The 16,400-nt window shown below is 50.6% G+C and overlaps 1 protein-coding gene across 2 annotated transcripts in view; it reads right to left on the bottom strand.

The window, feature by feature from the left end:
- The window catches only part of PLB1 (phospholipase B1), a 147,567-nt gene that overhangs the window by 30,723 nt on the left and 100,444 nt on the right, over positions 1–16,400 (bottom strand). For both annotated transcript variants that reach the window (XM_032172592.2, XM_032172591.2), the window contains 10 exons: positions 15,082–15,125; positions 14,370–14,478; positions 12,295–12,346; positions 11,823–11,903; positions 11,176–11,241; positions 10,220–10,320; positions 9,092–9,173; positions 8,382–8,486; positions 7,190–7,285; positions 6,572–6,643 (listed from right to left, as the gene is read on the bottom strand). In XM_032172592.2, coding sequence (XP_032028483.1) covers positions 6,572–6,643; positions 7,190–7,285; positions 8,382–8,486; positions 9,092–9,173; positions 10,220–10,320; positions 11,176–11,241; positions 11,823–11,903; positions 12,295–12,346; positions 14,370–14,478; positions 15,082–15,125 — 808 coding nt within the window. The remainder of the gene's footprint in view (positions 1–6,571; positions 6,644–7,189; positions 7,286–8,381; positions 8,487–9,091; positions 9,174–10,219; positions 10,321–11,175; positions 11,242–11,822; positions 11,904–12,294; positions 12,347–14,369; positions 14,479–15,081; positions 15,126–16,400) is intronic.

Genomic DNA, 16,400 nt, shown 5'->3' with positions numbered 1-16,400 from the left:
TAAATTAGCTCAACATGGTGGCATGTGCCTGTAGTCCTAGCTACTCAAGAGGCTGAGGCAGAAGGATTGCTTGAACCCAGGAGTTTGTGGTTACAGTGAGCTATAATTGTGCCAGTGCACTCCAGCCTGGGCAACAGAGTGAGACTCTGTTTCAAAAAAAAAAAAAAAATTATTCTGGGCGCAGCACTTTGGGAGGCCAAGGGGGGGTTGATCACATGAGGCCAGGAGTTCAAGACCAGCCTGGACAACATGGTGAAACCCTGTCTCTACTAAAAATACAAAAAAAAAAAAAAAATTATCCAGGTGTCGTGGTACACATCTGTAATCCCAGCTACTTGAGAGGGTGAGGCATGAGAATTGTTTGAACCTGGGAGGCAGCGGTTGCAGGAAGATGAGATCGTGCCAGTGCACTCCAGTCTGGGTAACAGAGCAAGACTCTGTTTCAAAAAAAAAAAAAAAAAAGGGAAACCAGAATGTTGGAAAAGTGATCTTGTCTCATACCTGACCACATGTACACAACCACGTTCTTGCCTGGCATTGTAGATGACTGACTTTGCAACCCCCAAATGCCCCACTTTATAGATGAGCAGCTGCTGAGTCCCAGAGTGAGGAAGGGACTGGTTCCAGGTTAGGGAACAAGTGATGAATGCCGAACTGGGGCCACAGCTGACCCGACAGGCCTCTTGCCTGGTTCCATTCCTCACACTGGAGGTAAGGCCAACAAAAACCCTGTTGGTCAGACAGCAGGAAAAGAAGAGAGGGACACAGCAGCGACTGGGAGGACAGAGTCCACCCACACAGAGCTCTCAGCCCCCAGCTCAGATCCTGGTTCCCTGAGGCACCCAACAAGTCTCCCCTTTCCTCTGGTCTCAGCATTCCTGTCTGAAACGGGCTGGTAACCGATATCTTTTCTTTCTTTTTTGAGATGGAGTCTTGCTCTGTCGCCCAGGCTGGAGTGCAGTGGCGCGATCTTGGCTCACTGCAAGCTCTGCCTCCTGGGTTCACGCCATTCTCCTGCCTCAGCCTCCCGAGTAACTGGGACTACAGGCACCCACCACCACACCCGGCTATTTTTATTTTTTTTTGTATTTTTTTGTATTTTTAGTAGAGTCAGGGATTTCACCATGTTAGCCAGGATGGTCTCAATCTCCTGACCTTGTGATCCACCTACCTCAGCCTCCCAAAGTGCTGGGATTACAGACGTGAGCCACCGTGCTCAGCTCCTGACCTGACATCCTTTCAAGGAGAGGTACTCAGGGCCAAGTGGGAGAAGTGAGCCCTGGACCCTCTACAACAGCGTAAGACAGAAGAGGGCTTATGGTGGCAGGTCCATGTAGCTACTTGGGCTTGTCTCAGGTTAACAGTAAGCATTCCCTGAGCATTCACCAACAGACAGGGTGATCTGGGAGCATTCTATAAATAAGTACCCCATGCCGGTTGAGCAGCTCAAGCGTTAGAGAGCACTTCTCGGTGCCAGGATGAGGGGAGGAGAGAAAGAAACTCACAATTGGCTCAGGTGGGGAGACAGACGTGAGAAGCTAAGGCAGTGAAGCATCAGAGAATGGCGTGGCCAGTCAGTGCAGCACCTGCTGAGGAACTGCGGCCAGATTTGGAGATGGAGGGTCCTCAGAGAAAAGAGTCAGTGGCATTCTCCCTGCACTTCAAAGGAGCCCAGACTCGGCTTAGGGTCCAGGGACTGGAGCCAGTCCTACTGTGACCAGCATGGGAGGCACTGAGGGAAGGGCAAACTTGACCTTTTTGGAAGTGCTGCGAGTGCAATTGGACAATGTGTTTCATTGAATCTATTTGATCACAAGATCTACAGGTTGGGGAAAGGGAGGCAGAGCTAAAGGGCCAGAGGTCAAGGAGACACTAGAATGTGTTGCAGACTGAGGCCATGGCAAGAACAGTTACAGCTCAGGGTTGTGGCAGACAGACAGCCGGGGTGCCTCAGGGCTTTCTTCCCCCTCCCCTTCTTTTCTTTTTTTCCCCCAGCTCCTATGTTCCTGTCTAATGGGCTTTTATTGGGTTTTATTGGGCTTGTTTTTAGCTGGATTTATTGACCATTGACCATTTGGTGCATGCATGAGTCAGAGTGGTTTAAAGGCCTGGAGCCAAGCAGATGACGTGAAAGAGGGGGTTCGATTGAGCCTGACTGGCTCTTGAAGGCTAGGTTTGGAGCCCCCGTGAGTAGAAAGGGGGGCCGACTGAATGGTAGAACAAGGAACCGGTCTAGTAGTTCCAGCCATGCAAAGACGGTGTGGGCTGCCTGGGGAGGCAGAGCCCAGACAGCCTCCTGATGTGAGTCAGCAACGTGAGTCAGTGGCTGTGGGACAAGGCCATCAACATCCTGGCTGCATTACCAGGTGTAGTTCCACGGGGAAGGAGGGGTGATTTTCTTCTCTGGTTGTGCTGGTTGGATCAAACCAGATGTACAGTCACCACCTTACAAGGGGCCACATTCCAAGGAGAAATACCCATATGAGGCAGGAGCTGGCAGCCATGTGTGCAATGAGTGGCTGGAACTGAGAAGACTCTCAGCTGGGTGGTGGCAGTCAGAGGCAGGAGGACATAATGGTATTTCACGGGATGTCCTATGAGGTTTTCTATCCCATTCCATTCCAAAAGTGCTAGTTCCAGCCGAGTATGGTGGTTCACACCTGTAATCCCAGCACTTTGGGAGGCCAATGTGGGAAGATTGCTTGAGCTCAGGAGTTTGAGACCAGCCTGGGCAATAGAGTGAGACCCCATCACTATTAATTAAAAAAACAAAAAAGTGCTGGTTCTTTACCTACACTGATTTCAGGTGGTAACAAAGTGTGAACATTTGGGGACAGAGAGCATTAGGACAAATACCTAATGCAGGCATGGCTTAAAATCTAGATGACCGGTTGATAGGTACAGCAAACCACCATGGCACATGTATACCTATGTAACAAACCTGCACCTTCTGCACATGTATCCTGGAACTTAAAGTAAAATAAATTAAAAAAAAAAAAAAAGAAAGTGTGAACATTTAAGCAGAGGCCATAGGGTGTCTTGGGAGGGATGTGGTAGAAGAATTCCATTATTCTATGAGAGATTGCATCCACAGAAGTCTAAGGCCCTCCCTACTGAGAACCTAAGATTACATAAGTCTATTGTTTCATGGTGGGAAGGTGGGACTAGTTAGCCTTTAACGTACAAAGTGATGAGGATCTGAGCCCCTGCAGTGGCAGTGGGAATGGGAAGAGGGACAGGTGGGAAGAATCCTGTTAGATTCTGGAAGACTGGTAAGAATCCGATTAGATAGGGTCCCTGACATTTCATGCCTGTAGAGCTTGAAAACCCCAATGACGTTGACAGAAATAGAGAACTCCTAAGGAACAGAGAGTTTGGGAAGACAAAGAATTAGTTCCTATTTAGACATTCCTTGCTCAGAAAATTATTTTTTGAACGAATGTTAAGCTTGAGATGGTGGTGGGGTCATGGCAGGATTGGATTTAGAAGCTCTGAGCATCAAAAAGATAACAATGTCACTTATATGTAATTCAATATAGAAACACTGCTAAACAACAAAGTAAGTTTAAGGGAATTTGATAAACTTCGGCTTATTGTCGTAAGAAAAGATAGGGTACAATACATGAACTTATTTCAGCCCCCCTCCTGCTTGATCATACATTAATCTGCCTTTTGGGTAACCTTATACCAGATAGAGCATCCAAGGGGAAATGTATTTTAAAGGTCAGAAATAGAGGACTGGAGTTCGGGAAAGGAGAAATGAAGACACAGATTGAGAGACTGAGGAATCCAGCACAAAGAAATTTTACAGGAAATCCTGGAAATGGATAAGTCTCAGAGTGAGAGGATGTGGAGAGAGAGAAAAGAAAACAGAGGCCGGGCACAGCTGCACACCCTTGTAATCCCAGCTCTTTGGAAGGCCGAGGCTGGTGGATCACTTGAGTCCAGAGTTCAAAACCAGCCTAAGCAACATGGCAAGACCCCACCCCTACCAAAACAAATGAACCAAAATTAGCTGGGCATGGTGGTGCATGCCTGCAGTCCCAACTACTCAGGAGGCTGAGGTGGGAGGATGGCTTGAGCCCAGGAGTTGAAGGCTGCAGAGAGCTGTGATTGCACCACTGCACTTCCAGCCTGGGAGACAGAGCAAGACCCTGTTTCAAAAAGCGAGTGAAAAAGGAAAGAAAATAGAATGGAGACATGAAAATTGGAGAATATCTACATTTTCAAGACTGGGGAAAGGGAGGAGGAGGGTCATTAAAGGCAAACAGAAGACCAGAAAAATCAAGGCGATTTAGTGTCCACAAACCCAGGAAGGAGTGAATTTCAAGGGGGAGGTGGTGACCTTTGACAAGGGCTTCAGAGAGGTCAAAAAGAATGAAAGCTAAAAAAAGGACCAGGCATTCAGCCAGCTGCCCTGGGGTTAGGAAAGGAGTGGGCAGAGAGCCCATTAAGGCAGAGTATAGGCTCAGTCCACAGAATGGCTAGTCAAAAGTTGTCTGTAAAAGAATTTGTCCAACTTGAAAGTACAACAGAAATCCACGGTGTGCAGTTAAGTCACCATACCTGGCACGCAGAATGTATGAGCAGTTAGACTGGGGATGGGAGGAGAAGGGAGGAGGCTGAGAAAGCTCATGCTCACAGCCATCTCGGCCTCCTGCCTCCCACCCCCCACTGCGTCTTGCCTGTCGCCTGTTGCCTCTATGTTTAGACACATCTAGGACAAAAATATGTGCTGCCTGGCCCCTGTCAGCTCACACTGAGATGCTGGTGGACTTTTATATCACTCCAAGGCACATGGGAGGGAGCAGATGGGACCCGAGGAATGCAGAATGCTCAGAACACAGCGAAGTTGGGCTGGCCAACAGATGGACCCTTTCAGAATGGGCTCCAAGGTTGCTTAGCAACAGCTTCACCCGGGCTGGGCTTCTACTGGTTCCACGAGGCTGGATCTGCTCACCTCTGCAAATCAGTGCAGTAGCTCCATCGGGCTCTGTCTAGAAGGGAGGCGCTGAGCCCACTCAGCTTAAGATGCTGCTGGGTGGAGCAGCCTCCTTTTGGGGGTCTCTGCCTGATCTGGGACAGAGCCTGGAAGCGGTTGCCTTAAAGCCCAGGGTGACAGGGCTTGAAGTCACCAGGGTGACAGATGCCTTGAAGCCCAGGGTGACTGACCCAGTGCTTAGGCTCCAACTCGGTACTCAATACACATTTGTTGAAAGAAAGAGCAAATGATGGCTGCTTTTGTCATGTAATGGAAGGGCAGTGGACAGTTTGGAAAGGGCCCTCCATGGGTGATATTCAGTATGGCTATCGGGTTGGTAAAATATTGAAATATCTACAATATGGCTATTTCTGAGTCCTCAAATGCCCCGACTATCCACGTTCCCTGGCTTCTCCCCTAGAACCCCCAGGCATCCTTAGGAAAGCAGTTAAAGAGTTTACACCTGGCACAGTAGGGGCCTCTAAGGTTTTGCTCCAGGCCTTTGGCCAGCATCTGACCACCTGGACTAGAGGCATCTGTGTTGCACTAGCTGTTGCAGAATCTGACAATCTCCTTAGCTCCAAGCACAAGACCCAGCAACTGAGCCCTCTGCTATGACTATCTTCACTTCCCATCCCTTCTTCCTGCCATTATTGCTCTCCTGATGGGGCTGATGGCACACAAGACTGAGCCTGAGCCTGAGCCCAAGATGGGGGTAGGGCAGGCAGCAGACAGGGAGCAGGCATGTGAACAGGGGTGCCCACTCTCTCAGGATTCCCAGCAGACACACAGGGGAGCTGCAGGTCCATTCCCCAGCAAGGAGGGTGGGAGAGGGTGGTGTGGCCAACCTAGGAGGGAAACCCAGCCTCCCAGATTGGGTCAGGCCTTCTGCTTTTATTGCTGCTGAGGGCTTTCTGGCCTTGGCCTTATTTGGTTAAAAAGCCATAAGACAGGGCCTAGAAACAGGAGCTGAAGACAATTGGAACCTGCCCCCACCGCAGGCCTGAAGTCAGGCTTAACAACCACTTACGGATTCCTCCTTAAAAGGAGCCTGGAGCTGCTGTGTCCTTGTAGGCCTATCCTTGTCCCTCCTCCATACAGCTCCAGGCTCTGCCCTTTGCTGGCTGTCCTCTGTGATCCTTTCCTTGTGGAATCTCCCTAATCCAGGCTCTCCTGTCTCCAACCACAGCTCCTGAGCCTGCCTGGCTCCTGCCTGGGCCCTCTAACCTGCAGTCAGACTTTTTCATCTGCCCCAAGCACCACTGCTAAAAGAAGCCTTCCTGCCATCTTCCTGGCATCCCAATTTCCTCTCTCAGGAGCCCACTTTTCTCACCGGGATCCTCTCCCTCTGCTGGGGCCCAGGCCTCCTCTCCCTGCTGCATCTCCCGTTCCCAATGGCAGCTGCACTCTCGTCTCCCCTCTCACCTCCCCTGTCCATTCTCGTGGACTCCCCTCCATCCTCCAAATCTCTCAGGCCTCAGCAAGGGGGCGAGATGGGTACCAAGGAAGCTGTGGTGGAGGACGAAGTGGGTAGGGCAAGCTGTGTGCCCTGGTTTGTGGAGAGGAGCCAGGCAGGTCCTGCCCTATTACCTGAGTGGGACAGGTGATGGGCATCTCTGCTCTCAGGTCCAGGGTCTCTGTTTTGCTTCCAAGTGGTTCAAGCTGATTCAGGGAAGAAAAGAGAGACACGGGTGTAGTAGTTTGTTTCCATGGAAATGAACATTCCCTGGCAGAATCCTGCAGTGGGGAAAGCTCAGAACTCGATTTCAGGGGGCTTGGCTCCTACTTCTGGCTCTGCCAGTTGCCAGCCGTGGGGTTTTGGGCCAGTCGCTTTGCTTCTCTGGGAGTAGCTTCCTTGGAGACTTGTCATGCTTCTCTAGCAGGGATGTGGAGAGCCTTAAATGAGATAACATGGCTTAAACTGCCTATATGGTGGCTGGCACATAGGGAAAGTTGAACGAATGTGGGGTTTTTGGCCTGCATTTCTGTAGAGAGGTCCCTTCTCACAGTTCAAAGCTCTGAGGAGAGGGTGCAGTCGAGCCCAGACTGAGCAGACTCTTAAGGACTCCACATTTCCAACTGCACAGATGCCTACAGATGTGCCAGCCACTGCCCCTCAGCCTCACTTGCAAGACTCCATTCTATAGGGGTTGGTGCTCTGCCCTAGACTAGAACCCCAGAGAACAAGGGACACCCCACTTATTTTACCATATTGGTCCAAAGGGCTCTGGCCAGCTGGGAGTGGAATTTCTGACTTGGGTGGATGCAGTCTGGGGCAAAGAAGGACGTATCTGGGAGCCCATCCTGAAAGAGACCAACATACCCTCTCAAGATCCTATTGGTTCAGAGGGAGCCACCACCAGCGGACCTGGCCCCTGGGACCGACCACTCAACACCTTCCTTCCCCTGGAGTGCTCCAGGTCACCAGCCCCCGCAGGGCCCACTCACCTTAAGAGAGAGATCAGAGCGATCCCACAAAGAATAGTTTTGGGAGACCCCAACCCCCAACCTTCCTTTTTGACCCTACAAGTGCCCCTTATTCAATTAGAAAAGTGTCGTATTTATTTTGGGGCACATTCATGTAATGCCCGAGGCCACGCCATGGATGAAGGAGTGGGATCCTGGTCCCGCGGAGAGTCTCAGCCAGCCAGCTGGGAAAAGCTACTTCCCAGCTTTTGGTCTGCTGGTCCTGGTGGTCTTGGTGGGGAGAATGGAACAAAGCCTTGGGGAAGGCCTGGGTAGCTGGGTCCCCTGACTCCAGCCTCTTCATCTGGAGGTGCTGGGGGTGCATAGAGCTGCTCTCCTTCCTGCTTCCCTCCAGTTAGGCAAGGCTCTTGGGATGGCAGCCCAGGGGGACAGACCTCAGTCCTCACCTGGTCCACTCATAGATCTCTTCTGTTCCGAGTGGAAGTGCCAGGCAAAGGGCATGGGCTGGGTGGAAACAGAGAACCCCCAGAATGCTCCCTCATAACTGCAGCGTTGCACACGAGAGAGACCACGTGCGTGGCAGAAAGCTAGTCATCTGGAGCTGGCTGTGTTCATGTTGGCCTCCCTGTCCCTTATTTCCTAAATGATCTTAGGAAGGACGCTTCACATCTCTGCACCTGTGTTCCATGAGGATGATCACACTCATTTCCAAAGGCAGATGTGACAGTTTTATCTATGGGAAGCACAGTGCCTGGCACTAGTAGGTGCCCAACACAATGGAGGCTGTTACGGGGTCATGGGAGCCTCGCACATACGGATGTGGCTCAGGCTTCAGGGAGCCCGCATCTGCCAGCACAGCGTCTGGAGAGCTGTGTCTTTCCCATTTTATGCACATGCTCACGGAAGCAACTGGCATTTCTGCCTTGAATTTCTTCCTCTAAAAGAGCACCATGGGTGAGGGCAGGGGACATACCACCAGGACAGGAAGCTGGACGTTCTGGAAGAAGGGCTGCAGCACCACAGAGAAGTCCTCCCGCGTGTCATAGCGGCCTGACTCCACCAGCTCGCGCATGCTGCTCTGGGGATACATGCACAGGGTCTTCAGCACAGGCCCTGGGTGGGCCCAGGATCCAGTGAGGCAAGAGCAGGGGTGGTGGGCAGCCCATCTCCCTGGATGGAGGGGCCGACTCAGCCTTTCCCTTGAGAACACAAATGCACCTGATGGCAAGTCCCTTTCCAGAGAATCTGGAAAAGGTTGGGTCACCTTTTTGTTTTGATTGTAGGTAGACTACTATCTCTGAAGGGCTAGGCAGGAAGTCCCAAAAGGGATAAAAACCTGGGAAGAACCTCCAGAGGCTCAGCACCTGCCTTTGGAGTGAGACTGTGGGGGAGGGAAAGGTGATCTCATGAGGCATCCAGGGCTACCGGCCAGGGGTTGGGGTTAAGCCCTCAAGGGTAGCTGGGCCATGAGGGTTTTTCCACCTGGATCCTACTGGGATGATTCCAACCAGGGCGCCTGAGACACCACAGTCACGTGAGACAGAGGAAGGGACCCAGGGTGCTGTCTCCCCGCAAGACCTGACCAGCTCTTCCTTCCCTGTGTGCCTCCTCTAGGGATTCTGGGCTGTGTGTTAGAGTGAACGTAGGGGAGTGGACACAGGATGGTGCCCTTCTTGGTCTTACCTGGTAGGCTCGGCTGAAGGCCTCCAGCCTGGCTAGCTCTTGGGAGTTCTCCCGCAGGGTCAGAACGCAGTTACACAAAATGCTGTGCAAAGAAGGGGAGGCAGGAGGCCCCAGAGCTCAGGCTTCCATCAGGGGCTGGTTCTGATTGCCCAGGTTCAGGGGAGGGGTGGAGAGGCTCCCTCCCACCCTGGTTTAGGAGCACGCAAGCCTTGAGGCTCTGGTGCACATGCTCAGGGGCAGGCTTCAGGCCTGGCAGGGGCACTGGAGAATGACCAAGGGAGGGAGCCGGTGTGGGAATGAGCACCCTTCTCATGCCAACAGAGCACAAGTGTTGGACTGCAGGTGCCGGGCCTGCAACCGATTATTCAGCTGAGCAAATGAATTTGGGCAGTGAAAATTTAGTGTTTAATTAAAAAGAAAACGCATCGTCTGGTGTTGGAGCTGATATTTTGGGGCCTCTGCTGCTATGCCCTAGACCTCTCCTTCTTTCACATGAGTGCTCTACTGTATCCCCTTTGGTTTCATCATGAATTATTTCACACCATCACATCTACTTAAAAGAGAGATTTCTAAAGCAATTGAAACAATGTCTGGTACACAGGAAGTTCTGTAAGATTTGCTGAGTAAATAGATGTGTAAGATATAAAGAACAATAAAACACACACCCATGTACTTACGGCCCAGTTTAAGAAACAAAACATTCCCAGTTTGAAGCTCCCTGTGTCCCTCCTAATTCTCTTCTTCCCCTGAAGGTAACTGAGTTGCTCGTACCTTTTTCTTGCTTTCTGTTACAGTTTGACCACATATGTCTACATCCCTAACCACTGCCCATGTTCACAGTCTAGGCTATCCTGTCTCTCAAACACCAGCCTCTGTCCCAGCTTTGATCCCTCCCCTCTGTGGCTGCCTGGTATCATAGAAGTTCCTGCCAGGCACCTTGAGGTTGGGTAACAGAGGAGTCATGGCTCCAGCCTCCCGGAAGCAGATGGTTCTGGCAGAAGTCCTCCTTTACAGACTTGGACACATGGATAGACCAAGTCACAAAGACCCTGAGGCATCACCGCTGCACGTGGGCCAGACCAGGAGGTGAGGGCATCTCCATTGTGAGGACAGTCAGGACCTGCCTACCTGGCCTGCTGCACTGGGCACTTGTCTGGGTTTCCCAGGAACACCTGCCGCATGACACTGGGGTTCAGGAAGTCCACGAGGTTGACCAGGACTCTGGGCACCTAAGGGAAAAGCTGCGGATGAGAGGGGGGCTCCGGGGGCTTCTTCCTGGTGCTGCCTCAGGGCCCCGAAGAATGGGTTCCTTTAGCAATCCAACTTGGTCTTTCTGGAGTTGAGTTCCGAGGAGGAATCTGTACAGGGCTACCTCATAGGGCCCTACAGGCCGTACATCACACAGCTCCATGGGTGCCACCCAAAGGGGCTGCAGCGGCAATGACACCTCCTGGAGTGAGACAATAAAGACTAAGAGATCATCTCTGTTTAGCCATCATGTAGTGAGCCCAGATACATTAGAATTACCTTCGGTGAGATAGGTGACCTGTTCCCTCCAGCCCAACCTGGCCTAACTCTGCTGAGTAGGCACGCAGACTCAGCCCTCCAGGGGAGCATCTGGTGGTCAGAGTGCCCTGTCTCAGGCAGCCAGGGCAGCTTGTCCTTGCCAGAAGATGGTGGTGGTGGAGGGGGAATGTGCTGCTGGGTGCAGAACCAGGCAGGGGCTTGCTCTAGACACACCCTGTGGCTCACAAGGCAGTGCCCAGCCTGGGGGCCACCCGGCTGCTAACACCAGAAAATGTCCCGGATAGTAGTGGGGAGACATTAGACAATTCCACCAAGGAATGTCCCAGGTAGTGGTGGGGGAACAGCCTTCCCTTCTTCAGACCTAAGACCCTTCTGGGCTGCTTCCATATAAAATAAGGTTTCCTTGGGGTTAGACCCCAACCTCTGAAAAGGGAAGGAGCCCATGCCCCTGGCTGTCTCCTTGAGAGAAGGGGGTTCTTCTCCCATTCTTTCCACCCATCTACCTTCACCCTCACCATGCTCGAGCTGTTACCAGCTTGTGGGAGCCCCCCACCCACCTCTCTATGCAGGACGTCCAAGGCATCGCGAAGATGGTCAACAAAGTTGACTGCAGAATACAGATTCTAGAAAGAGACAGGAAGGAGGAAGAGGAGGAATTGGTCAGGGTGGGAGGGCAGTGAGGGCAGTTCTCAACTTCCCTTCTGGCTCCAGCCCTGAGGACTTGTTCCCCCTCTAGCCTCCAGCTGTGGCCAGCTCACCATGTCAAAATCTGAGATGAATAGTTGACTACTTGCTGTTGTCAAAGATGGGCCAGTGGGAAGACTGGAACCTTTAGCCAGAGCTTTGGTTCAGGAGCAGAAAGTGGAGACTCCTCCTTCCAATTGCTTGCTACAGTTTCCTCTTTCTGAATTCTCAGGAGTTATAAGAGAGAGGAGTAGAAATACCATATATCTGCCACCTGCTACCTCACTACCTAGGACATGGAGATGGTGCCAAGAACCTGGAGGTTGGTGGGGTAAGAAGTGTGTGTGTGTGTGTGTGTGTGTGTGTGTGTGTGTGTGTGTGTTGTATGTGTATATGTGCAGAAATAGGTGTAGTTGGATAATCCTAGGATTGGTTTTAGGAACCATTCTCAGGGAAGATCTCCAATGCCTACTAGGCAAAGTTAGGAACAACAAGTAGGCCTGGACCTGGCCCCAATTACCGAATCTGTGCAGTAGTCACATAAATCACTGCCTCCGATCAGCACTGTGATGACCTTCCAGTCTTCATGGAAATTTACTCTCTATATGGAGGGAGGAAAATGCTTGATAATTTCCAACAAGGAAATGAAAATATCCCTGCCCTAGGAAATCCATTCAACCCTCTATAACATCATTGCCCACTTGAAATAATGGAATCAGCATCTCTGAACTGAAGGAATTTTAGAGGTTTATTTATAGACCACAGAATCTTAGCATCGAGAGGGATTTTCAATGTTGCTGTACCCAGCAACAAAGCTTTCCCCATTGACATAACCTCCTCCATAGGACCTCTGTCAGGGGGCTGTCTGACCACAGCTTGAATGCCTCTAATAACATGGGGCTCACTGCTTTTCATGGCAGACCACTCTGTTTGGAGACAACTTTAGTGGGTTAGAAAATTAATGTTTAGAAATAACGGTAAATCTGACTCACATGATCATCCTTCATCTTCTGCATCAGAGTTCGGACTTGGCTCATAAGATCCCTGAGAAAGAGAGAAAACCCATCCTCTGTTGAGGAACAGTGCCCATAGTTTTCCTCCTAGAGGGCCTGAACCAGAGGCTTCTACAGTATCATCCCCACTGCATGAGCTGGCAGAGATCCTGAGGCTCAGAGACCAGGAGCGACTTGCCTCTTCTGGAAAGCTATTACAAAAGATAATCATTTGAAAAGCCAATGATGTGTCTGTCCTGCAGCTGTAGTCAAAGTACTGCCAATTATATTTGTTGGTCATGGTCTCCTTTCTGGGACTCCACATGCAAAAGCGCCTTTAGGATTCCATGCTAAGAAACCATTCATCTCTTTTGGAAGACTAGATTAGATCCTAAAATTAGACCTATGAAACTTTTAGCATGCTTCCTCTTTTCACACTGGCTGCCAGGAAGCTGAGTTTGATGCTCAAACATAATAACCATAAAAATGTTCATGTCGACACACATGCTTCCTCTTTATTTCCTCCAATGGCTGTGATTTTTCTCTTACGTCATTTTTTTGGTAAACTTATCTAAATGTTTCTTTCAGAAAGAGGTAGGGAATCATATGTGCTCTACACATGCTTGGGTTTAGAATTTATGGAAGGTGGCAGGCCTGGTGGCTCACGCCTGTAATCCTAGCACTTTGGGAGGCTGAGGTGGGTGGATTGCTTGAGTCCAGGAGGTTGAGACCAACCTGGGCAATATGGTAAAACCCCGTCTCTACAAAAATTACAAAAAAAGTAGCCAGGTATAGTGGTACATGCCTGTAGTCCCAGCTACTAGGGAGGCTGAGGTCGGATGATTGCTTGAGCCTGGGAGGTGAAAGTTGCAGTGAACTGAGATCATGCCACGGCACTCAGCCTAGGTGACAGAGTGAAACCCCATCTTTAAAAAGATGGGTGCAGTGGCTCATGCCTGTAATCCAAGTACTTTGGGAGGCAAGGTGGGTGGATCACTTGAGGTCAGGAGTTTGAGACCAGCCTGGCCAACATGGTGAAATCCTGTCTCTAAGACAAATACAAAAATTAGCTGGGCGTGATGGTAGAAGCCTGTAATCCCAGCTACTCAGGAGGCTGAGGCACAAGAATCACTTGAACCCAGGAGGCAGAGGTTACAGTGAGCAGAGATTGTGCCACTGCACTCCAGCCTGAGCGATGGAATGAGACTCTATCTAAAAAAAAGCCAAAATTATAATTTATGGAAGGAATAGATTTCAGGCATCTGAGCTCCCCACTTCCACTTGTTCAGGGCCCTGTTATAGACCTGGGTGGGATGGATCCATAGCAAGGTGATCTCCCAGGACATGGTGGTGGGACCATCTGTCCCCAGCTGTTTCTATTACCAAGAGTCTTTCCAGGCTGAGGGAGTGGGTCTGGGGGCCACACCCCTCAACCAGAAGGTGTGGGCCTGAGCAAGAAGATGACACGTGACAGAGGCTCAGATGGCTGAGCCAGGAGCTGCACAGAGCAAGAAGACCTAGGCTGCTAGGGCCTCTAGGAGCAGGGTGGGGGCCCCTTTGGAGACTGCCCCAGGAGGCTGGGCAGTTGCTCTTCTTTGGGTACCTCTGGGCTTCTCCATTCCATTTCTTGTTAGCTCCATAGTGAGGCTAGGGAGGGGACATGACTCCGCTCCAGATGCCTCTAGGGCCAGAAGGCTTGCCCCATCCATTTGGTTGGCCCTCTCTGATCTTTTTGGGAAATTGCCACTTGTGAGGTTCTGGGGGGAGTGGATCTCTCTAGCACTGTTGTGCCTTGGTGAGTTGTAAACATTGGATAAGGTTAGTCGATTCGTCCAATTATGAGAACATGCTGCACATGAAGGCAAGGTCAGGAGTTGAACCTGCAGGGGCATCGCATCTCTCCAAGGCCACAGCCTCTTTGCCTGTTACAACCTTCATCACAGGGGAGGGCGGCCTGAGCCTCACAAGTGGCTAAGTGCCCCTTTGCACATAGAGGCCAGCGCTATGATCTTAAAGAGTACCACCCACATTCCACTCCCTACTCTGCAGGCTCCCTCCCTCCCCAAATGCCATACTCAGCCTTTGCTCTGGGAACAGCTTGATTGAGGAATGCATTCGTGTCATTGGCGTCACCCGTGCCCACGGCGTAGCCTGTGAGGTTTCTGTTAAACTCCCGAAGGATATCTGGAAGAGAAGGTGAATGGGATGCAGATGGCTCAGAACAGAAAGCCAGAATAGCTTCTCTGGTACTGTGGGACCTAGGTCCCCAAAGTGGGCTGTGTTATCATCCTCATGCTTCCTGGGGAGAGGCAGGGAGGCAGTGTGTGTCCTGGACATAAGCTGGGGCCGCCCTAAGTTGAAATGACCTGATGACTAGGTGGGCCAGGGTGGCAAGAGCCTCTCACTCTTGTATTAAATTGTATTAATACAATTCACAGTGCATTGAAGGGTCACTACCTAATTTGTCTCAGCACCTCCTGGGCCTGCTGGAAAAGCCTGAGGCTAAGAATAGCGGGTAACTTGCCCTAGGTCACCTGACAAGCACATTGGAGATTGAACCCAGCACCAGGGATTGAAGTACCAGGGATTGAACTCAAATCTTCAGGCTCTAAATCTGGTGTTTATTTTACCTGCCTCGGCTGCTTTTTCATCGCCTCCTGTCTCCTACTTAAATGCTGGGCCATAAGGCAGATGTCATTTGTTCCTTAGCTGGGAGGCACTCTCGGGAAGCCAAGGGGCCAGATGGATGGAACAGCAGACACAATCAAGCCCCTGATGGTTACTTACTAGGTAAGGTGGTCACATTCTCCAAGGAGCCGTCCCCTCCTGCACTGTAGGGAGTGAGCAAGCCAGTGAATGAGAGGGAGAGACAGATTGGTTGAATCAATCTAGAAACTTTACACAAGAGCAGCCCCCACCCTTCTTAGTGTCCATCGGCACCTTTGAGATGGGCCAGACCCATCTCTTTGCGTTTGAGGAATTCTGAGAAAATTTTGAATCCCCTAACGTATTGGTTCCCTACCGAATCCAGGATTTGAAGACGAGAGATCTGTTTCTTTACCAAATCAGGAGGGAGAATGCTTAGCTGAGTATATACTATGTGCCCAGACATGCACTAGATTCTGTTATTTCACATCTCCCAACAAGCCAATGATGTAGATGTGACTATGTCCATTTTACAGAGTAAGAAAATGAGGTGCACAGAGGTTAATTAACTTGCTAAAGGTCACTGAAGCCCAATTTGAGCTGGAAGCCTTTGGAAAATAGATAAGCTCTTCTCTGCTCAGTAGTCAGGTAAATTCCAATAGAAGGTTCAGAAGGGTGGCTGCTCACTACCTTTCAATGCCCCATCTACACCCTATTGTTTCCTTTTATGCATTTATTAAATAAATTGAGTAGGACACACAGAAGACAAGTAGTATTTCTATTTTAACAAAATCTGATGTTCATATATATGGTATTTACTGTTCTTTTTCTTCTGTGTCTCTTTTTCGAATCCCAGCATGTTATTCCAGGCCAATGGATTTTTTTTTTTTTTTTTTTTTTTTGAGACAGAGTCTTGCTCTGTCGCCCAGGCTGGAGTGCAGTGGCGTGATCTCCGCTCAATGCAAGCTCCACCTCCCGGGTTCAGGCCATTCTCCTGCCTCAGCCTCCCAAGCAGCTGGGACTATAGGCGCCCGCCACCATGCCCAGCTAGTTTTTTCTGTTTTTTAGTAGAGACGGGGTTTCACCGTGTTAGCCAGGATGGTCTTGATCTCCTGACCTCATGATCCGCCCGCCTCGGCCTCCCAAAGTGCTGGGATTACAGGCGTGAGCCACCGCGCCCGGCCCAGGCCAATGGATTTTAAGAACCCGGCCGTAGCTTCCAGCCCACCAGCAAAGACTTCTAAGGGACAGGCCATGAGTCATAGTTGTTCTTCATTCAAGGAATGCTTGGAATGAAGTGGACTATTGCATGCCAGAGTGGTCAAGGACTTAAGTCAGAGGCTCTGCAAGCAATTCAGGTGGTAGAGAGAAGGCAGATGCCATAAATCTTGCCCTTCTCCTTCACTCAGTTCTTGCTCCCCATCTTTCCATTAGATGTCTGAGCCTAACTTGCTCAGTGG

This window comes from Hylobates moloch, unplaced genomic scaffold (assembly GCF_009828535.3).
Source record: "Hylobates moloch isolate HMO894 unplaced genomic scaffold, HMol_V3 SCAFFOLD_13, whole genome shotgun sequence".
NCBI lineage: Eukaryota > Metazoa > Chordata > Mammalia > Primates > Hylobatidae > Hylobates > Hylobates moloch.
The sequence above is the reverse complement of the archived record's forward strand: the minus strand, read 5'-3'. Positions and strand labels throughout refer to the sequence as shown.